General features: G+C 35.4%; 1 protein-coding gene across 4 annotated transcripts in view; it reads left to right on the top strand.

Annotated features, from left to right (window-relative positions):
* The window catches only part of NLGN1 (neuroligin 1), a 651,016-nt gene that overhangs the window by 192,136 nt on the left and 434,885 nt on the right, over positions 1–23,995 (top strand). For 2 of the 4 annotated variants that reach the window (XM_041731465.1, XM_041731464.1), the window contains exon 3: positions 22,996–23,055. The exons of the other annotated variants lie outside the window; for them this stretch is intronic. In XM_041731465.1, coding sequence (XP_041587399.1) covers positions 22,996–23,055 — 60 coding nt within the window. The remainder of the gene's footprint in view (positions 1–22,995; positions 23,056–23,995) is intronic. 4 annotated transcript variants of the gene reach the window in all.

The following is a 23,995-nucleotide window of genomic DNA, read 5'->3' as shown; positions in this document are numbered from 1 at the left end:
AAGGTTTCATTAAATATATACATTTTTCAATTGCCCATTGGCACCTTCAATGTCACATGCACTGGTAATCAAGACAATGGCATGTTTCTTGCTAATCCAACCAGAATGTCATTCTGAGTGGCTATTTTATTGATGAGGTAAAAATCCAGTACATTTATCCCTGTAGTTTAAGCTCCCTGCTAGCTTTATAATTAATTGGAGAAATTAAATATTTATCCAAAGAGTCAATAGATTTTGGCACAAATAAAGTCAAAGTTCAAAGACTAATGAGTAATCTAAGAGAAGGAGACATTTAAAGATATGTCTAGAGTGTTTACTTGACTTGTCCAACTTTAATAGCAAATTAAAAATCCTGAACATATGAGACTTTAAGTGATAATAATGATATTTTCATGATTTTAAAAATTGCAAACATTAAGAGTGTAAGTGAAAAAGTACAAAGTTCCACCTATTTCCTCATATGACATACTATGCTCACTTTCTAGAGAAAACAGCTCACAGTAGTTTATTGGATATCCTTCCAGGAAATGTCTATATATATTTAACCATTTGTGTGGTTAATCCTTTTTCTATATAAATGGGATGATGCTTTTCGTTTATTATGAAATTTCCCTTTTTTTCCTAATTATATGTCTTAGATAACTTTAATGTCAGAACATATAGAACTATTGAATTCATTTTAACAATTGCACAAGACTGAATTTGTTCACCACTCTGGATGGATGAACGTTGATGGGTATTTTAGTTGCCATTTTGGTTTTTTATCATCCCCATTTTTGGACTGACTCAATGACTACATTTTTATCAAGGCCAATTATTCATTTCTGGATTTGAGGATGGGTTAGGATGGTTTCCATGAGAAGCATTAGGTCAAACTTGAACAGTAGAGTTGCCACCAGTAGTTAGTGATGTGACTTCAGACAGAATTGATTATCTTCCAGTGTTTCCATGATTAGATTTACAAGATGGATATATTTATAAAACAGGAACATTAGCCCTTGACTTACAAAGTGCTTAGAAAAGAGTGAAGCAATCTCTGTCGAAGTGTTTTTGTAAAAAGTAAATCTTTTTAAGATGTAAAGTAGATTGAGCACCCATGCTCTTAGTAGAGTCATAAAATAAACTATTAGCTCAAACCTAAACCGTGCTATGTGACTTGGTCATGGACAAAGAACTTAAGATAATTTTATTTTATTACCCTTAACTCGATCTGAGATTTAAGAGAAGCTTGAAATCTCATTGGGCAATAGGCAAGAGATAGAGTAGGTGCATCTGCCTCTCCTTGCTCCTTTAGTTACCGTGAACCCCACAAAAGCAATTCTACTCTCAGGAAGGCTTCTGAAGTTTTTAGTTATCTTTGCCTATTGTTATCTACTGCATATTGTGGATAAAGATGAGTAAGGCAAATCAGCCATAGAGCTAATATTTTGCCATGGGGGCAATTGGGGAAGATTGGATCTTGCAAATACATATGACACATAACAACATTCCTGACAGGTTTATAGGCACTCAAATGTTGTAATTCCATGAAATAATATAGATAAGCAAATTAATTGTACTGTAGTAAAGACAATGGAATTATAGTAAAAGAAGTTCTCAGCAAGACATTTGTTTTACTATAAAACCTTAAGAAAATTGTAAGAAAAACTGAGTTTACGTGTATATGTGTGTGAGTTGGGAAAGTTACAACTTAAAATGGTAGTTTGAGCAGTGCATATTTTCCAAGCATTCAGATCCTCCTAACCGCTCTTATTTTATGAATGTTTGTATTCTATGGATTTTTGCCCCTGAGAGTAAAAAGTAAAATAAGTGTAGATATTTTATCTCTTTGTTCCATGCCTCAGGCAGCCCTTGGGAGGTCAGGAAAGGGAACAAGTGTGGCCAGATGGTTTTCACTGTGTGCTCAAAGTTTGCCTTGACCCTTCTGTTTGCATTGTTCCTCACCACCCATCAATTAAAATTGGTATGGGAACTTTTCAGTATAACCTTATATATATATTTCTACTAAGCTTTATTCTTTCCCCCTCGGCTTAAGTGTTCACAACTAATTAGATTCTTTAAAAAAATATCTGAAATCACTGTGCAGCTATAAAAAAGATGAGGAAGTTTTTCATCTACTGATATAGAAAGATCTCCCGGATATACTGTTGAGTAAAAAGAAGAAAAGAAAAAAAAAAAAAAAGAAAGGGGCAAAGCAGTGAATTTAGAATGTTATCTTTTATGTGAAAAAGAGAAGAAATTAAAATACATATATAGCTTATAATTGCTGTGTCTGTATAAATAATTTCCTTGAATTTGTGTAGAGACTATGGAAAGGACGCATAAAACCAAAGAGTGGGAATGGGGCAAGCACAGGGGAGGGAGCTAAGGGTGTTTGAGATGGACCATGACTTTTCAATAACCCTTTGTATTTATTGATTTGTATTTTCCACTTTGTGAATGAATTACCTATTCAATAGATATGATTAAATGAAAAAAAAAAAAAAAAACGACCTTGTTTTAACTCCACAGTGCAGGTAGCAAAGCACACTGGAAACAGCATGGACTATAAACCTGAGGAGTGTGGCATTTTGTAGCACATTTGCCTCCAGGGTCTATAACTTAGGACAAGTCGTGGAGACTCAATCTTCTTCCCTTCAGTGTCCTTACCTGCTGCAGAGGAAGAGGTTGCAATAGATTATCTCCTGCCCTGGCTGTCATTTCAAGCTATATTTTAATTGATCAACGGTTGTACATAATCTAGCACTACTAGATTAGTGCCATAGGCCACTGAAAGCGTAGAAACAGATGTCCTAAGGTATTTTCCATCCAAAAAGTTGTCCTAATATTTCTTAGAAGAGGTCCATTCTATACTCTTCCTCTAGCCATATTTTTAAAAGGTAGGGACGTTGCATGAAATAATCTCTCTTACAATTGATTATAGAGCAGTTTTCCTTAAAGGCGTTCAACTTTTCAACAAAATTTTAACCTAAAAATATGCCCTGATGAGAGTCATAGAATGATGAAGCACCAACTATGTGCTAGGTAATGTGCTAGGAACTTTACATCTGTAATTTTCACGCCAGGCCTACAAAAGTTGTTCCTCTATCATCATTTGTACCTGAGGAAATAAGGCTTAGCGACATTTAGGTCATGGAATAGACAATCTATGTGTAAAACTTGAGTGTCAACAGAATATATTAGGAAAAGAAAGGAAAATGAGTATTAACATCTCTCTGTGGAATATGTTAGCCGTAGCCCTGTCTGGAGGCAATGAAAGACTAGATAATGTCCTTGAGTCTCTCCCCTGACAGACTGGGCTGGAGAGAGGGTGTGTCATGGGAGCTTCTCCTCTGTGCAAACTCCCACGGGCGTGCCCCACAGAGGGACGCCCTGGGGCGCTCACTTAGTGATGCTCACACGCATGGAGCAAGCAGACAAGAAAAACACACACACAGGCCATACCCAGAGGCACAAAAAGAGAAGGAGACACATGTAGGATGTATGTGAAACCCAGAACCCAGAATCGTGCCATCAGAAACCCAAATGCAGAGACACCCACTGTCAGGCCTCTGATACAGTGACGGAGGCCCACCGAGGAACACAGGGAGTGGGACCCCAGGTACCAAAGACACCCAGGACAGAGAAAGAGTGTCCCTTAAGTGGAGACATGGAGACATGCATACAACAGATGGAGAAGAGCACCCCTGGGCCAGGGGCCCGTGTAAGCAGAGCCAGGTATGCAGAGAAGCAGCAAGACGCAGTTGGGCAGGTCTCATATATTCAGAGCCATGGACACACAAAACAGTGAGTGACGTCACCCCACAGGATGAAATCTGCTTAACTAGACGGAAATTCACACGCACTTAAACACACGGAGCAGAGGGGACGTCGGCGCCCAAAGAGGTGCACACACACACACACACACACACACGCACACGCACACTAACGAGGAGAGAGATGTGGATACCCCAGGCTTGAAGACAAAACGAGTAAGACTTTAGTTCTCACCAGAATAGTTCAAAAGCTTCCCTGCTTCCCTGGCTCCCACTCCAGGCAGGGGGCCAGCGATCCCTCTTTTCCCAGGACACAGATGGTGCCGCCACCCTTAGATCACTGTGCTATGTTCTTATTGTATTTTTATACTTCTGTTTATTTCATTATGTTCTGGGAGCATATTTCTCTCACTGTCTGACATTTATACCCCTTAGATATTCCTTGATAATTTTTACATCTTCCTTACATGACATTCCTTAATTTTTTCCTAGAAGTCTGTTCTGAACTATTTCAGGTCGAGTTCATTGCTTTGTCTAAAAGCTGTTTCTTCCTGCCAGCCCTAGTTTTGCACATACAATGCATCCCTGTTCTATGAGACGGTGAGGTGAGTCTGCTCGGGAATACGGGAACCTCAAAGAATCCAAGCTATTTCAGGATTAAATACATTTCAAACAAATACGGTGCGAAATATTTCGAGATAGAGGTCATTTCTTGCCCAGATTTCTAAATACTAAAGCAAAGGGATGGAGCCATTTCATACTGTCAATGCCATGTAGATGTATTATTATATACGTATACATGGGTTCGTACGTATGATGTATATGTTTGGATACTGTGTTTATGACATATCTATCCAAATCACTCATCTATCTATCTATCTATCCATCTATCTAATCTGTCTCTCATCTAAAGTATTGTCACAAAATAAAACTTTATTTGGGAATAAGCCACTGTGCTTCTTCCAGGTATTTTCTTCTCAAGGAGGAGGCACCATGGCAGTCACATGGGTATTTCTAGCTGGTGTGTGTGGTACCTAAGCATCCTAAGCATGTACGCAATGTTGTCGATTTTAGATCCATGTAGACCTTTCCATTTTTCTCCCCAGTGAGAATTAAAATAGGAAAAGATTCAAAAATCCCCCAAATAGGAAAGGGGGCTAGATCCCAAGTTTTCCTCAAAGTGCGTTCCCTAGAACGCATTCATCATTCCTTTGCTGAACTCCAGACTGAACCTTAAACAATCTCAAGAGAAGAGGAACTCTAGACTGAGCCCTGAGCGATCTCAAAGGAAAGAGGAGATAGGAATTGTCATTTGTGATAAGATCCCTGAGGGGTTTTTTTTGTTTGTTTTTGTTTTTGTTTTTGTTTTTTTAATGTACACTCATGTTGGAGAAGCACTGTCTAGAGAACTGAATTTTACTGATTTACTAACAGGGATTAATCTGAAAAATATGTTTAAATACAAAGAGAGGGTCATGAGGGAAAGGGCTCTGCTGTGAATCTTGCACAATGTAATTGTCCTGAATATTTCTATCTATTCATTTTTATTTCTTTCCTTTTGTTTTTAAAGCTGAGCCATTTTAGTCTTTTCTACGTACCTGTCCTATTACGAGTTTTGTCACTGCTCTTCCGCTTAATAAAAAATTGTCTGCAATAATTAAGCTGCCGCAGAAGCAAATTTTCCATTTCGACAAAGTAATGTTGAAAATCATTCATTCTCAGTGCGAAATTATCTTTAGGTGAATCACAAAGGATAAATGAGCTCATTACAAGCAATTAAAACATTAGATACTATTTCTTAACATGAACCAGAAGGGGTGAGTTTACTACTAGATAAATACAGATGCATCCACATTCAAAGGAAAAAAATGTAGCAATGGTAACTTAGAAAACACATATTGGGGTGATTATTCTCTTATAAGAAGGATTTATTTATCCAAATAATTCTCCACAGGGTGCCAACATTGTAGCCTTTCTTAGTGTATTTCAAATTTAGAAACTGATTCATGTGCAAATTTCGAAACCCATCTCTTGCCTAAAGTCAATTGCATATTTTTTATTGCTTTAAATTTTAATACAGCTGTTTCTAGCTTTCTATATTAGAATAAAAATTCTGCAATATTTAAGAAGTGGCTGTTTATCTAAATGTGAAATATTTTACAAAATCGAATGTGATTTCTATATATTTTTTTAAAAAGTGCTTTCGTTGTAAAAATACTAGAGACCAAATGCAAAAGGTTTCATATTTATATAAGTAAATATTTTTTCTTCAAAGGCAATCTTAACTGCCAATAGCAAAATACTAGTATTGGATATGTTATCTTTGATAAATATTATTATTCTGGGTTATCTTACAAAAAGTAGCTTGATTTGAGGCATTTTAATAGCTTAAAGGAAGAATGAAAATGCAGGAAAGGAGAAATCAATAAAACATGGAGCCTCTTATCCCATATTGATTCTTGTAATCCAGCAACCATTAAATACTTGAGAGATAAGCCCCTTTTAAGATCGCATGTTTATATTTTGGAGATCAAATACCTTAATTTTGCTCATGGGCTTCCCAAAACACAATTCATGCACAACATAGAATGTAAGCTTTCAGTGGCCATGTTTCCTATTGCAGGTGCTCTTAAACTGAGCATCTTAAAGTCACACTGTGAGTGGAATCACCCTCAAGCAGCTATTTCTTGCACTCATTTTTAACTTTTCACAAAAATTTTTGGTGTGTTAAAAGTATAAAGTATTAGATGTACTAGCTTATCCCAAACCTGTCAACTCTCTGCTTAACGAGTAATTATTACAATGGAAATAAAGAGCTGCTATGGCATTTTGCTTTTAAATTCTCTGCACTTTTTTTTTCTAATGCTACAAATTCAGACCTGAGATTTTGCCAAAAAAGAAAGTGTTTTTAAAATTCTCATTAGCTCGTAATCAATTTCAAATCTATAATGGCTAAATATTAAACATATTACTAATTACATCCAGAACCTTTACTTTTTTCAAGGCACCAAGGAAATACCTATTTTTTTCCTCTTGCAATTTGTCAATTAATTTAGTTTTCTAAATGTTGGATTTATACTAAGTTTTAATAGATCCTTAAAATATGCCGGACACTGTTCAAGAGCTACACATATATTACCACCTTCAATCTCATAAGCTATGCTATGAGCTCCTTTCTTTTTCTTTCTTTCTTTCTTTCTTTCTTTCTTTCTTTCTTTCTTTCTTTCTTTCTTTCTTTTTTAGTAGCCTCCATACCTAGCGTGGAGCCCAATGCAGGGCCTGAACTCATGAGCCTGAGATCAAGGGTCAGATGCTTAACCAATTGAGCCACCCAGATGCATTATTTCTGTCTTCAATCTACAGATGGAAAAATTGGAGGCCAAAGTTGTCAAGTGACTTTCCAAATGTCTGACAATGGGGAGGATGGTGGAGTCAGAGTGTGACATCAGGGATTCTGATTCCAGAACCTGTGTTCTTGATAGGCACCTACGGAAGCAAGATGATTTTAATTAGAAAAAAAAAAAAAGTATACATGGGCTTTATTCTTTAAGATAATGTAAATATTCTTCTTTTGAATACACGATGCAGCCAGTGCTTTGGTCAGTCATGACATTTATAGGGAGCAGTCCCCAACTATTTGCAGCTCAGTTAATGCCAATAATATATAAAGCTTTCGTATTACACATGAAAGGCGTTTGCAGTGTGTTCACAAACACCGTATTATTTGATTCTACAACAGCTTCCCTTCCTTCCTTTTTAGAAGACATCGCCTTCCTTTTTACAGCTGAAGGAAGGCTCAGAGATATGAAGTGACTTGAACAATGTCTTATACTTTATCATCTAGTTAAGTGGCAGGGCTCCAACTAGAACCCAGCTGTGTTATTAATTTGGGCTCTTTTACTTGAGAACCCGACAGCTGTCATTCTGAAATGAACCATCTCGTGCTGCTGAGGCCTCCGGCTCCTGCAGGAGCAACTGCCTCACAGTCTGGGGCAGGGGCCTGGGGCCCACACCCTGGGACTAAGTAACAAACTGAGGTTTAAATTTCATGTTCTCCATTTGAACAAACCACATTTCCTGCCCTTTCTAGACTGTTCTGTGCTTTGCCTACCTACCCAATGTTAGGGTCAAGACGTTTATAAGATGTGGTCCTAATGCAGAGCGTATTACTCGCATGTCATTTTATTTTATTTGTTGAATTCTGTATCCACAACCTTGCTTTTTTTCCCCGTACCATAGAAGAGTTACCTACCATGGTTTTATACTTCCTCACATTTGTAATTGTTTCATTTCTATTTTTTTCATCATCTCAGCAAACCTAATGCCATGTAAAAAATTAACAGCGAAGTTTACTCTGAGTGGTTAAAGTCTCAACTATACATATATACGTATATACATCACTTAGATATATGGCTATGTATGGATACACAACTGTGTGTGTGTGTGTGTGTGTGTGTGTATCCCATTATAACACTCTTAGATTTTAACTGCTTTTCTATTAATCTCTGTAAATTTTATTGGCACTTTATGATACTGTATGAAAGCACAGAATAAGTCTTTTTTTAAATATTTATTTATTTATTTATTTATTTATTTATTTATTTATTTATTTATGATAGACATAGAGAGAGAGAGAGAGAGAGAGAGAGAGAGAGGCAGAGACATAGGAAGAGGGAGAAGCAGGCTCCATCCCGGGATCCCAACGTGGGACTCGATCCCGGGACTCCAGGATTGCACCCTGGGCTGAAGGCAGGCACTAAACCACTGAGCCACCCAGGGATCCCCACAGAATAGTCTTAATGGTGTGAATTCCAGAAAAATATAGAACTTGTCTCACATCCCGGCTCCTTACTTATTAGATAGAAGATACTGGACAAATACAGTTTTGCTAAGCCCCAGATTTCCCTCCCAATCTACCCACAAATGGAATAATAATTCTGAGACTGGAATAGTTGTGAGGAATCAAAAATATAATCCTTATGGGGTAGTGGGGGCACCTGTGTGGCACAGTTGGTGAGACATCTGTCTCTTGGTCTTGGCTCAGATCTCACCTGGTCTTGAGATTGAGCCACCATTGGCTTCTCGCTCAGCATGGAGTCCACTTGGGTTTCTCTCTCTCTCTCTCTGCTCCTCCCTAACCCCCACACCCTGTGCACCCTCTCTCAAATAAATAAATAAATATTTAAAAATTTTCTTGTGGAGTGGTTAACATAGCATCAGGTTCTTTGAACAAGTTCATTAATTTCTATTTCCCAAACTGAGGTTCAAATTTAATGTTCTCCATTTGAACATGAAGATACGAAATGAAGATAATCACTACCTTTCTCATAAAAATAGCTAATACTTTGCTTGGCCACTTACTTTGTATCATGTAAGCCATTTGGTAAATTGACTCATTTAGTTCTTACATCAGCTCTAAGGGAGGTACTATGATTAATTATGTTTATTTTGCAAATGAGGAAATGAAGACAGAGAAATTAAGATCACAGAGCTTGTAGTAACTACAGACAGGATTTGAAACCAGGTAGCATAGTTTTAGAAACTATCATTTTAATTACTGTGTCATATTCCTTGGCTTATAATTAAAAATATATGAAAATTCATTATATGCTAGACATGTAAAAATAGATGCTCAATTTATGACTCATTCAGAAAAATTCTTTCTACCAAGTTGTCCTTGTCAAAATGTGGAGTTATGTATAACTAGCAGGAAAATTATTCTTACATGAAGAAGTACTTGAACATAATCTTCCTGGAGATCATTGGTGGAAAATAATGCTTATATAACTATAACTATTGCTATGCACCTTCTAGGATGCTTGGCGCTCAGGAGACTTCAAAAAGCATACATGCGATTATCTTCTGAGGAATAGTCTGGTAAATTTGTGTCAATACTTTTCAAAGTGAGTATGAAATACCGTAATTACCTTTTTGTGAGAACGCTCTGGAATAGACTATTTAGGGAGAATGATGAAGTATTGGACTTTAATTAAATGTTTCTACATTAAGCAATGGGGGACTGGGTCAAATACATAAGTTTAGTGAAAATAGTTGCGATATCTCTACTGTAGACATTAGTACATATTAAAAGCAAATTAATGTTACATTGAGACAATATGGTGATAATTATCATTATTATTTTTGTACTCTCTTTATACATCAGGCACTAAACTAGGTATTTCATGTCCATGATTTCAAATCCTTATAACATAGCCCTGTTAGGTGGAGATTGTCCACCTTTACATTTAAAGAAACTGAATAATACAGAGTTAAGAAAGTCACAAAAATCACATAACTAATAGCTGAGCGGGAACAGCCTAATTCTAAAGTCCTTTTTGTTCAGCACATATTACACTGGGAGGCACATGTGTGAGTGGAGGGGTGCATGTTTGTGTGTGAGAATATGTTTTAAAGATTTGATTTGAGGCAATAAATAAAAGAAACATGAAAGGCGAACAAACACTTAATTTTACATCTCTATATTAAGACCTTTACTAGGCACTTTGAATTCTTATTATAACAATATTGAGGGTGAAGTGGCACTGTGTTCCTGATTTTATGCAGTTAAAAATACATGTTCAAGTTTATACAAGTAACACATGAAAGAGCTGTTTCCAGACCAATTAGAACATAGTCACAATACTAAGTAATGTTAGTATATATTTTAGGAAATACATTTTAGAGTTATAGACCTCTAGGCTTGGAAATGTCTTTGAAATTAATCCAGAGGAAATATTAAAATACTAAAATTGCAGTAGTTATGAAGGATATCAGCCTATAGCACTCTAGGTGGGTGCTGGGAGCGCCTGTTATGCCAAACATTAATTATGGTACAGTAAGGGGACCCGAGGAGTGGTTAGAGCCAAAGCACCTTAAGTGCTGGAGTAGAGGGACTTCAAGGTTCTAGAAGGTAGTCATATAACCGATCTACAGAGCATTTCACTGTCATCAGCCTATACAGCCATCTATTCCCCTTAGCGATGGTTTTTCTTTGAAGTTAAGTTGATTATTTTAATTTTTTCATACTTTAATTATTCCATACATCATTCAGTTTAGCAATATATACTACTGGGAAATTGTTTTAATAACTTTTTACTTATTTGGTTTAAACTCTAGGATCTTTGTTATTCCAACTCTGTTGTTTTGTTTTGTTTTTCCCTTTTAAAGTCATTTCTATAAATATGTTTGTTTTTTAAGATTTTATTTATTTGAAAAAGAGGGAGAGAGAGAGAGAGAGAGAGAGCACAAGCAGGGAGAGTGGAAGAGGGAGAAGCAGGCTCCTTGCCAAGCAGAGAGCAAACTTGCAGCTGAATCCCAGGATCCCTGAGATCATGCCCTGAGGTGAAGGCAGACACCCAACTGACTGAGTCATCCAGGCGCCCCTATAAATATTTATTTTTATTTCGATTTTAACCTCAATGACATCTAAGTAAAATGTTGGTTAGAGGAGTACTAAAGGGTTTATAGTTATAATGATGGTGGCCCTGTTGTTTTGTTTATTTAAAAGATATCTATGCTACATCTGATACCTTCACATTCATTTTTTTCCCTTTTTCTCTGCTTGTCTTTGTCATGTGACTAAAGGTAAAGGAACTAACTAGATCAAGTGATAGGAAACCTGAAATCTAGACTAAGCTCTGCTTTTAACCAGCATTGGGGCCTGAGAAAAATGAGTTAACACTTTTTTTGAGGATTTGTGAGTTTGGAGGACTGTGAGGACTTAATCAGTAGGGTCCTTTCTAGCTATGGCATGCTATGACTCTGGGCATATAATCACTGGATTCATAGGTGTTTTTTATAATAAGCTTATCATTTGTTGTATCAGGCAGGGGGGAGCACAGGAGATTGCATGGTAAAGGAGAATCAATCCATGTGGAATTGAATGCGCAAGGAGGAAAGAGAATGAAACAGTTCACTGAGGACAAGAGATATTTAGCAAGGAGAGACATGTTTGAGACAGGAAACTGTCCCAGTGTCACTTCAGGGGAACACACACAGTCTAGCTCTTTTAGGACTTTAACGGTAGAGCTCTTGACCTTACTGACTTACTTCCCAATGAGGCTCACTAAGAAAAGAAGATCTTAAAAAATTACTGGCTCAATTTCTTTATCATATTTATGGAGAAAAAATGTAGTAATGTCCAGGAAGTAAGATATTTTCACAGTCAGGTCTTGCTGAGCACTATAGAACTCTCTCTAGTTCATATCTGGAAGACAACAGTTCAGGCCAAAACACACAACCATACTCCTTCTTCTCAATATGCAAAAATATTTACAGGGTATATTAGAGGAGGTTCCCTATTCTTATCATCCTTCTTTCCTCCTCTGTGAGGTGAGCTGATTGTAGCTAGAACTTTAAGAAATCGACTGTATAAGACAAAGCATACAAGATGTGAGGGTGAGGTCATTTTTGTGCAACAGTGACAAGACTCGCAATGGAAAAAGATGTACTCTGGTTTTTTTTTTATTTTCTTTCTTTCTTTCTTTCTTTCTTTCTTTCTTTCTTTCTTTCTTTCTTCCTTCCTTCCTTCCTTCCTTCCTTCCTTCCTTCCTTCCTTCTTCTTTCTATTGTGGGAGCATTTAGTTGTATACCTTAGCAGATTTTTTTTAAAGATTTTATTTATTTATTCATGAGAGACACACAGAGAGAGGCAGAGACACAGGCAGAGAAGCAAACCCCATGCAGGGAGCCCAATGTGGGACTCGATCCCCAGACCTGGAATCACACCCTGAACCGAAGACAGATGCTCAACCACTGGCTACCCAGACATCCCAGCAGATTTTGATTATACAATACAACGATATCAACTTTGGTAACCCATGTTATACATTTCAGACCTTACCTATTTTATAACTGAAAGTTTTTACCCTTTCCCCCCAAATCTCTTCCCATTTCACCCACTCTCCAGACCCTGGCAAGCATTTGTTTTTTACTATTTCTATGAATATGACTTTTATTTTATTATTTTTAATTTTTTTTAGATTCCACATATAAGTGATACCGTACAGTATTTGTCTTTTTATATCTAGCTTCCTTCACTTAATGTTGTCCAGGTTCATCCGTGTTACTAAAAGTGAAATAATTTTAAGTCTGAATAATATTCCATTGTGTATATATACACCATCTTTTCTTTATCCATTCATTTGCTGATGGACATTTAGATTGTTTCCCTACCTTGGCTATTTTGACAATGCTGCTGTGATAGCTCATCGAGGTCATGGTTTTATTTCCTTTAGATATATAACCAGAAGTGGGATTGCTAAATCATAATCATATTGTAGCTCAATTTTTTACTTGTTGAAGAACCTCCATACTGTTATCTACACCACTTTGCATCCTTATCAACAATGTACAAAGGTCTGCTCTACTCCACATTCTCATCAGCATTTGTTATTTCTCACCTTTTGGTAATAGATGTTCTAACAGAGGTGAGATGATATCTCATTATGGTTTTGATTTGTACTTCCCTAATGATTAGTGATGTTGAGCACCTTTTCATGTGCCTGTTGGTCATATGTAGGTCTTCTTTAGGAAAAAATGTCCAGTTAAGTTTTGAATGTTTTAAATTGGGTTGAGTTTTTTTTTTCTTTGCTCTGTTTTGTTTTACTACAGAGTCGTATGTATTTCTTGTATATTTTATGTATTAACCCCTTATTGAATATGTGTTTTGCAAATGTTTTCTCCAGTTCTGTCAGTTGCCTTTTCATTTTTTGATAGTTTCTGTGGTATGTAGAAGTTTTTCAGTTTAATGCTGTTCCCTTATTTATTTTTGTTTTTGTTGTCTTTGCTTTTTAAAATTTTTATTTATTTTAATTTTTTTTATTTATTTTTTTTTGGTTTTGGTATCCAATCCAAAAAACTATTGCCAAGGTCAATGTCAAGGACTTCACTTACTATGTTTTCTTCTAGGGGTTTTATGATTTCATGTCTTACATTCAAGTCTTTAATACATTTTGAGATTATTTTTGCGTGTGATATAAGATAGGGGTCTAGTTGCATTCTTTTGTTTATTTCTCAGCATCACTTATTGAAGAGACTATCCTTTCTCTGTTCTATATTATTGGCTCCTTTGTTGAAAATTAATTGACCACATATGCTTAGGTTCATTTCTGGAGCCCCTATTCTGTTCTATTGATCTATGTGTCTACTTTTTATACGAATACCATAGTGATTTGATTACAATAGCTTTGTAACATAGTTTAAAATCAGGAAATATGGTGCCTCCAGCTTTGGTGCTCTTTCTCAGAATTGCTTGGGCTATATGGGGTCTTTTGTGGTGTCATACAAATTTTAGAATTATGAGTTCTATTTCTGTGGAAAACACCACTGGAATTTTTTTCAAGATTTATTTATTTATTTATTTATTTATTTATTTATTTATTTATTTATTATTTATTAGAGAGAAAGAGAGAAAGAGGCAGAGACACAGGCAGAGGGAGAAGCAGACTCCACACAGGGAGCCTGACATGGGACTCGATTCAGGGTCTCCAGGATCCCACCCTGGGCTGAAGGCGATGCTAAACCACTAAGCCACCAGGGCTGCCCACCATTGGAATTCTGAGAGGGATTGCATTGCATCTGTAGATCACTTTAAATAGCATCGACATTTTAACAATATTCTTTCAACTTATGAACATGGAATATCTTTCCATCTATTTATGTCCTTTTCAGTTTCTTTCATCAAGGTCTTATAGTTTGCAGTGTAAAGATCTGTGCTTCTTAAATTTAGTACTTCGTATTTTAACCTTTTTGATGTTAAGTGAGATTGTTTTCTTAATTTTTCTTTCTGATATTTCAATTTTATAAAAATACAACTGATTTTGTTTATTGATCTTTTTTTTCCTTCAACTTTACTGAAATTGTCTATTAGTTCTGACAGTATTTAGGTGGAGTCTTTAGGATTTTCTACATATAATATCATGTCACCTGCAAATAGAGGTTATTTTACTTCTTCTTTTCCAATTTGGACACTTGTTATTTCTTTTTCTCGCCTAATTGCTTTGAACAAGATTTCTAGTACTATGTTGAATAAAAGTGCTGAGAATGGACATCCTTGTCATGTTCCTGATCTTGGAGGAAAAGCTTTCATCATTTCACCATTGGCTCTGATGTTAGCTGTGGACTTATTATATGGCCTTTATTATTTTGAGATACATTTCCTCCGTGTATTAGTTTGTTGAGAGTTTTTATCATGAAAATATGTAGTGTTTTGTCTAAATGCCTTTTCTACATCTATTGAGATGATCATTTTAGCCATCATTTTGTTAATGCAATATATCATATTAATTAATTTGTTAATGCGGAACCATCTTTGCATCTCAATCCATCATGATATATGATTTTTTTTTTACGTATTGATGAATCTGGTTTGTTAATATTTTATTAAGTATTTTTGCATCTATGTTCATTGGAGATATTGGCCTGTGATTTTCTTTTCTTGTAGTGTTCTCATTCGGCTTTGCTATCAGGTAATGCTGCCTCATAAAATGAGTTTGGAAGCATTCCATCCTCTTCGATTTTGGGGAAGACTTTAAGAAAGACTGGTATTAGTTTCTCTTTAAATATTTTGCAGAATTCAGAAGAGATGTATTTTGTAAAGCCATGTAATGAAGAGATAAAATCTGGAAAGAATGAGGAGAGTCTTATGGTTCACTCTGGGGCATTTAGCCTAAAATAATAAAGAAACAGTATAAAATTTTAAAGTAATGAAACAATGGAAATGGTGTTTAATGAACGCTAATCTAAACTGCATTTTTTAAAAAAAAATTGAAATGACTTGTTTCCATTTTGAATAAAAAAATCTTTTTTTTGCTCATGAATTTCTAAAACATCAAAATGAGTGTTAAACTATATTTAGTTTTCATCTGTCTTGTTATAGCTATTTTAAAATTCACAGTACAAGTTTTTTGTATACGCTCTTGAGTTCCTGTTCCCTTGGAACGCTTGCAATTTTAGTCTTAGAAGGAGTTGAATGTGTGTACATTTTAGCTGATGGTGATTAAATCTTTTTCTTTTTGGGTTTGCCACTATTATTATCTGCAACTTTAAAAACCTATGGCATACAAAATGGCTTGGGAGACAGTCTAGAGTCTAGATGACAGTGGGAGCAATAACTATGGGCTTAGTGCAATAATCCAGGCATGTGATAATGATGGCCACAGACAAGGCCAATAATAGAGAGTTTTGGAAGAACATGACAGGAATAAAATTGGAGAAGCAGAGGGAAGTTATAATTCTGGAAGTAAAACCTATAGGGGAGGTAAAACTCACCTTGAAGTAGACCTGGTAGCCATTCCATTTATGCTGAGAAGGGGGCTGATATCCAAGTAAAAATCATTTACAGAATATCTAACTTTGTCTGAAATAAGAGTACTTAAGATATGTTAATTCTCATTTTGTTAATTTTTAAGCAAAATAAATATAACTTTAAATATGTGCTTAATAAAAAACTTTAAGATATTCATAAAATTTTAGGTATGCTGGAGTCTTAGATTTCTCTTTTTGGTGATATTCATCTTATTTGCAAACAGGGAATAGAGAAGAGTTATAGACTCTTTTTCCATCATCTAATTTCTTTTAATGAAATTATTTTCATCTGATAAGAATATAACACAGGCTTCTGTGTAAAATATTCTCTGCCCTGTGATTTGGAGTGACTTCACCCATTTCTGATTTTCTCTTTAAGATTCATATAGGGAAGAATTTTTCAGTGTGTGCACAAACCCTTTAAAGGCCTTCTTATTGATTTTAGGGTTAAGACAAAAATCCGCAGGCTAGAGCTGCTGCACCTCAGTCTCATCTCCTGTTACTCTCTGTTTCCCTTTGTCAGTCTCACTGACCTCCAGGCTCCCTCTAACTTTAGGGCCTTTCTTGCTGGAATCTTCTTTCCACCCTACCTGCCCATTCCCAGCGTCTTTGCTTGCTTAGAATGGAGCTATGCTTCAGGCCTCAGACTATATTGCACTTGCTCAATGAAGATCTCCTAGGTTCAGCTAGGTCACCTTGCACAATCTCTCAGAACACCAAGACTTTTTTCTTAACACCATCTGTAAATATGTGTTTTTGTGTGTGATTATTTACTTAATGGCTCTTTATCTGACGAGATTAATTTTCATGAGGGCTAAGGTCTTGCTTGTGTTGCTCACCATGTACACTGGGGATCTGGAATAATATATATTTGGAAAAGCTGGACGACTAAATCCTGGCAGCCACGCCAAGGAATTTGGACTCTTGGTGCCATCTCAGTCCTCAAGCCCTACTGAAAGAGCTCTGGGCATCTGGTGGTACTTGTGTCCCCACCATACGCAGGCACATCTCTGGATAATGTGTGGAAAGGCAGGTCAGTGGAGACTATGACTTCACAGTGTGCAACAGGATTTATACAACATACAGCTACCTTGCTCCAAATGAGAAGGGAGCATTATTCTGACATTCTTCATGCTATAAAATACTGCATGTGCATTTAAAAAAAAAATCAAACAAATGTAGTGTTAAAAAAATAATGAGCTTGTGCAAATTTAGTGATGCTCAGATTAAGAGTTAGCCTATTTTACTTACTTTTTATCTACTTAAAAATATTTTCCCAGTTCCTATCACTTTTGTTCTAGACAGGATTGCTTTTGACTTCAAAGTATTGTAATAAAGATAATTTTTTGAAAAAACAACTTGTTTTTCTTATTAATATGAATGAGCTCTTCTCAATGTATTGGATCCAAGATTTCTCTTTCCTTTTTTCTTGACCTTAACATCAAATTTTCTTTTCCCTAAAAGTCATGTTTTAAGCGTGCTCTGCCTCTGAAGAACTGAATCTGTTTTTTGTTCACGTAGGTGTTTTCTTCTAACACAAAAATAAACACAGAGCATGTCTGCTGCTTTTATACCCTTGGAACCTGGTCCTTTCTACAGCATTTGAACCACTAGCCTCAACAGGTAGCTCTCCTAAAAGATACTCAAACATCATGCATGGCAAAGTAGAGCCACCAAAATTCACACAGATAGAGATTCTTTAAAAGCTATGAATTCTCTCTAAGTTTGCTTCCAATATTTCATCACAGCTGTTTGCATTATATTTTCATTTTCTCAAAATGCATATTTGTGACATTGCACAAGAATGCCATCTTTCAATAGAAAAAGTATTAAGAAAATTATTTTCAGCTATGATTTCTTTATTCATACAATCAATGGTTTGAAAAGTGTGATAATCTTTAGTTAATATAGTAATATCAAATTAATGAGTATTACTCTGAATCAGTCGCTTTCACTCATTTCCGTATTCTCAAGAGTTGTGTATTGTAGTTATATAAAATTCACCAAATTTCAATAGGTAAAATTTACTACCTTTTCAACAACTCCAACTGTTGTGATAACTGATTTCTTTGAGTCATTGTATTTTAATGTTTATCAATTTGGAAAAAATCAAATACAGTAACACACTACTATCTTTATTGTCAATGTCCTGAATTCTGGCATTGTCTTCCACCCAGAGTAGACATAATTAGATTCTTACATTATTGATTCTAGTTTCTTAAAGACTAAGAATATTCCTGAAAAGATTTAAATGGCCTCCAATGGCAACATCCTTAAATTTTCCCATTCTGTGGAAATAGCCGTAGGAATTCCATGGAGTCAGTTTACCTCCAAGTCTGGTGGGGAAAGAATAGAGCAAGGTCATTAGCCAGGGCTCTTCACGTATCACAATGGAACTCACAGGAGCCTGGAGCTCTAAATAATCCTAAAATTTTCAAAGACTTGTTCTCCTAAGAAGGACACATTTCTCATGGCCAGCTTCCTAAGTCAGGAGCTAATAATACCCTCAACCTGCTTGCCTTTTGCAGATATGTGTGACACAAAGTACAGATAATTTCTGCTGAATTGAACCCATAATGAAGGAATTTATAATCAGTTCTAATGTATTTGAGACCTAAAGTATATTAGCCCTTCATCAAAGAGAATGATAAAAAGCGGCATTAATATGGGTGGATAGTAATTATTTCGAGGCCTCATAATTATTCTCCGGTTAACTAGAGAGAAATGCTGATTATTTTATTCGTTTTTTTAAAAAAATAAAAGGCACTGTGGTCAGATCCTAAAATATAAGACTGCATCATAAGTCCTTTGTAAAGGCCAACATTTCAAATTATGCTTATGTTAAAGGCAAAGAAACTCTTTGGGATTTAAATGAGTTCAAGTTCATGGTTAGGAGTTCCCTTTACCTTCATGATTAGGAATTCCCTTTACCTTCCTAGTCCTGCTGTTCCCCCACTGAATCTATTTATTGCCTATAGGAGATATAAAATATAGTAATTACTCTCACTCCCTTTCAAAATGACATGAGGTCCACTTTCCTATTAACTCTAATGAGAGTTATGTGTGCATTCCTCAAGGAGGACAGATCCTATAGAGTTTCAAGGTAAAATAAATCACTTCTCCAGGTTTTAGAGGACCCATTCACTTTATATTTTGGTGCTTTAAGATACCCATTTAAACTGCTAGTATTGAAAATGCACTGTTTGTAGTTTAAAAGAAGCATAAGCTATGGTTGGAATGTTGTTAATGATCGTGACTGTGTATTTTTGTTGAAGGATACATGATTTTATTTACCCTTTGGGGAAATAATGTTAATCAGTTTATAGGAAATACATGGTCTCTAAAATGTAATTGTCTAATTTTCATAAGGAAATTAATGACAGTCACTTCTTACTATATTTTCCTTCAATTAAAAAAAATTTAACATCAGTAACTATATCAAATTATGTCAGTTTAGAATAAATTAATAATGACCTGGAGTTGCTCGTCTCCTAGAAAGAAGGAAGCTCAAAGCAATGGTTGTTTTCCTTCCAGCCTGGGAATAAGGAACCTTGAGATCATGTAGGCACCGGTTTCTGTGAACCGTAAACATATGTTTACTCTATTGGAAGCTTCCTTAGAGAAACCAATGTTGAGATTTTCAATTTGCAAGGCTGGACACTCTCAGATATTTGTTCCCTGTGCCTTTAGGCACATGAGATAAAGGAAATCTGGTGGGCTTGTTTTCTTTTTCTAACCATTTTTGCCAAAAACTGTTATCAGCCCTCTTCTTCCCGGGGAAACTTCAAAAAAATCAGATGTGTAAACAACTCTCGATGTTAAGAAAACCCAGCCCAGTGATGCAGGAATTATGAAAATACTGCTAGAACCCATACTGTGGGAACAATTTAATATCATACAATAATGAGATTTTATTTAGTATTCAGTAAGTGAAATTCTTTTGTTGGGAGAATTTGACTTAATCTTTCTCTAAGATAATGATGTCCCCATCTATTTATGATGCTGAATATCTATATCTGTTTTTAACTTTCCAGATTTACTACAGTAGAGTTGTTCCATACTGGGCATGTCTGTGATTATTATCCCACAAAAGTTAAGAGGCATGCAGCTTCCTGAGTAGGAAAAGTGATCATAAATAATGTAGCATAAAGGGTGATTCAACCATTCTATCCACGGAAGAGTTGCCTCATTGTATATGCAGTATCGTTTCCATGGCTTCCCTACTTATGCAGACCCAGAGTCAAATAGCAACTGAGATCTGTGTCCCACCTGCAAACAAGAAGCAGATCATGTTTTAATAAGAAATTCTCTTACTATTACATCTTGTGCAGACCCAAGAACCAGCAATTCTTCTTTTTAAAATTTATTTGAGGTAGGAAGGGTCAGAAAAGAAGGAAAAGGAATAAAGAGTCTTAAATACACTCCAGGCTGAGAGCAGAGCCCAGGTCAGGGCTCTGTCTCCCGACCCTGAGATCAGGACCTGAGCAGAAACCCCGAGTGGGTGCTTGACCAGCAGTGCCACCCAGGAGCCCCAAGAACCAGCAATTCTGTGTGTGTGTGTGCAAAGTATGTAAAACTATTGCCTACGTGACTGTAGAACCTGAATGATTTCATCAAGAAGTCCTGTAAATTGCCTGGGTACCCTAGGACAGGAAAGAAAGACACTTCATCTGAATTGTTCAAAAGAGGCCTGAACAAAGTGACAGGAGTGACTTAATTGTCCTGGGTTTTACATCTGTCTCCAAAAGTTAGTGAACTGATGACTCAGCAAAAAACATGTTTTGAACTTAACGCTAGCAGTTTCTTAATGGAGCCAAGAATTCAGCAAATTAAGTAATCTAACTAAAACCGGAAAGTAGATAGTGGTTTGGGCAGCAATAAATAACCACCACTGCATTTAAATCTGTGTTGCTAACCAGTAAATCAAACTATAACTTCCATATAGCAACTTTGAAAATAGAAATGCAAGAAATCATATGTGTTAAAGTCTGTTCATTTACTGCCTACAGTAGTTAAAGAAAAATAAAAAGCTTGAAAACATAATTTTCTAAGCCTAATATTTTGCATGATATTTTAAAACTGGAAATATTTCAAATATAGTTTTTGATACAGTGATTTTTTTTTAATTCAAATAAAAACTACCTCTATTTTTCAGAAATGTAGCAACATTGTTGCATGGATATCCAGTAACACTGAGGGTATTTTTTGCACCAAGCAGGGTCATATTAAAGAAATGTAGATCTCTGTGAACTTGTGACTGAGTTCCAATTAACATAGGCTTGTTTTCATCTAGGTTTTCTCTTAGGGGAATGATTGCTTGCAAGAGTGACTGTAAAAGTGTATCATTCAATTTATTGTGTATAGCTCCTCTGTCTATATTTGGAATGACCTTGAAATGATGCCCTTTCAATTGAGTAGTCAACGGATCCCTTCAGTGACATCGTTAATTTCTCCATTTCCAATATTTTGATCTTTGCCAGTTACTACTATCTTTCAAGGCTGTTTCTCTGAGCTGATGAAACATAACTGGACTATGTCTTTTTTTTTTCTCCTTTCCATTTTCTGGGATGGTGTTTTTCATTCTTTGAGGGTTCTGATAATAGGTATAGTTTGAATTACAAACATAATGCACAGTAATCGCTGAAAAGACTCAGAAGTCTTTCTTGAAATGTTTAATAATCCTTCCCTAAGAAATATGCTTACAGTTAATGCCTGCTTCTTTTCTATTTATATTATTGAAATCAATACATGACTTTCGGTCTTTTTTCCCCCTTCCGTTTTCTATGATTGTTATTTTATGCATGACAAAATTCTCTTGCTTACTGCTGTGTTTGGCTGTCTTTTAACTTGAGTGTCCTGTGTTTGTAATGATTGCTTTTTGCATGAGGATTATGAAATGTCTTACAAATTAAATGGTTGCAGAAATGAAAAGAAATGTGGGGCTTCACTTGCTTTTTGTGTGTGCGGAATATGTCTATTATGTGACACTTAAAATTACTTTCAAATGGCCTTTGACTTCCCCTTTGGTGTGCTCCTTTATTTTAGCAAATTAGCATGGTTAAGTATAATAAAACATTTATTAGACATTCACAGTGTTTTAATACAATTATTATCCTAAAACATGATTCCTTTATAAATAACTATACTGGACATGAAATTGCTTGAGGGCATAATTCTGCTATATTACTAAATTGCTTATGAAATGTAAGCCCTGACTCTGTAACTAACTTAATAAGTAAACACTGACTTCTATTGATGGTACCTTTGCTCTACAGAGTGATGAGATTATCTGTTCATACTTTTGTGCAGGTTGCAAATGTCTTAATTTAATTAAAACACATGGGGAAATATTTGTTTAATGACAAGTAATTTTAAAAAGTCACAGTTTTGATAAATGTATGATATAAAAATGTGTAAAATCCAAGTGTTAATGCTCTTACAAAAAATTTAGGAGAAAAAAGAAAAAAACACCCTAAAAGTGTTCATATTTCTGTTTTCTCTAATGTTATTATATTGTCCCAAATTAAAGATGAGTTTGGCCTACTTTCTTTATTGTTGTCACCAATTCAAATTAGAAAAGACACTGAATAAATTAAGTTCTTTCAGCTAAAACTGTTTACTTTTTTGTATGCAGTGGATATTAAAAAAGAAAAATCATTTCCTTTGCTTATGACTTGAGTTTCAAACCATAATGTATTTTTTTTATGCTGGATATATTCACAAACCGAATCTTCTATATGATATTTTGGGGAAAGGGATTCTTTTTTTTTCTTAAACAAAGTAGATAATCAACTTTGACTTAATCACTTCCCCGCTCTTTTTGGAAATACCCTTGAAAATTTTAGTATTTACATTGATTTTTTTTTTCCCCTCAGTCTTGTTTATTCTTGAATTGTCTTTTTTTTTCCCTCTATTTCTCCGTTCTCAATCCTAGGTCCCCTTACAAAGAAACAGACAGATGATTTAGGTGATAATGACGGTGCTGAAGATGAAGGTATTTTTTTTCCACCAAATCTATTTGCATGACAAGGGCCTCAATCACTTTTTCCACCCCTTTCTATTTTTTTACTTCTTGTCTTTTTTTGAAGAGTTGTTTTTAATTCCCGTTTTTGATGTGTTTTGTCTTCTTGCTTGTTGTTACACATAAATATACATTTTTAATTTTTTAAAAGAAATGAATGTTAAGTTTTACATTTTGATGCCAACCATTAAACTGTTTTAGAAAGAGGGGCATTTTTTTTTGTTTTCTTGAACTGACTTTTGATATGTTTCATCCCATGTTTTGACTGAAATTTGTCCATATTCTTTGAACTAACAATCTCCCCCTGTAGTCTCTCTGTACCCATTCTGCATGTTTTCTAATCTATGTAAATATTTTACCCAATATCAAAATGTGTTTCCTTTTAACCTTTGGTATTTGTTTAAAAAGAACCCCATACCCAATAAAATGAAAGATAACTAAAAGCTGATATAAAGTGTTTCTTGAGCAATATAAATTATATGACAAAAAATGTTTTCTATTGATTTGCTTAAATATTATATAAATAAATGCAATTGTGTAGATAAGAAAGACATCCTATCTATTTAGATAACTATGGTAAACACTGTGCAATTACTTCAGTACTCTGGGAAGATTTGATGGATATCCTTTCATTTCAAAGGTACATCATTTCTAGACGGGAAAGTGGAAGTGTTCTAATTTTCGAAATATTGCCGCTGTAAGCAATAAAATATTCCCTACTTCACTAATATCAAAATTGTTTTCTCTTTCTAATTTTCTTATAACATACAATTCTGATATATTCTGTACATGTAAGTATTTGCTAGATTGATTCGACATTTCTCATTCCTTTGTGTATCTTTACCTGGTGTTAGGTGGAGTATCCAGAGGGGCCCTCTGATATTTTCAGTTCACCTTGGTTCCAATTAGGACT

The sequence above is a fragment of the Vulpes lagopus genome, chromosome 17, assembly GCF_018345385.1.
Source record: "Vulpes lagopus strain Blue_001 chromosome 17, ASM1834538v1, whole genome shotgun sequence".
In the NCBI taxonomy this organism is placed as follows: Eukaryota; Metazoa; Chordata; class Mammalia; order Carnivora; family Canidae; genus Vulpes; species Vulpes lagopus.
The sequence above is the reverse complement of the archived record's forward strand: the minus strand, read 5'-3'. Positions and strand labels throughout refer to the sequence as shown.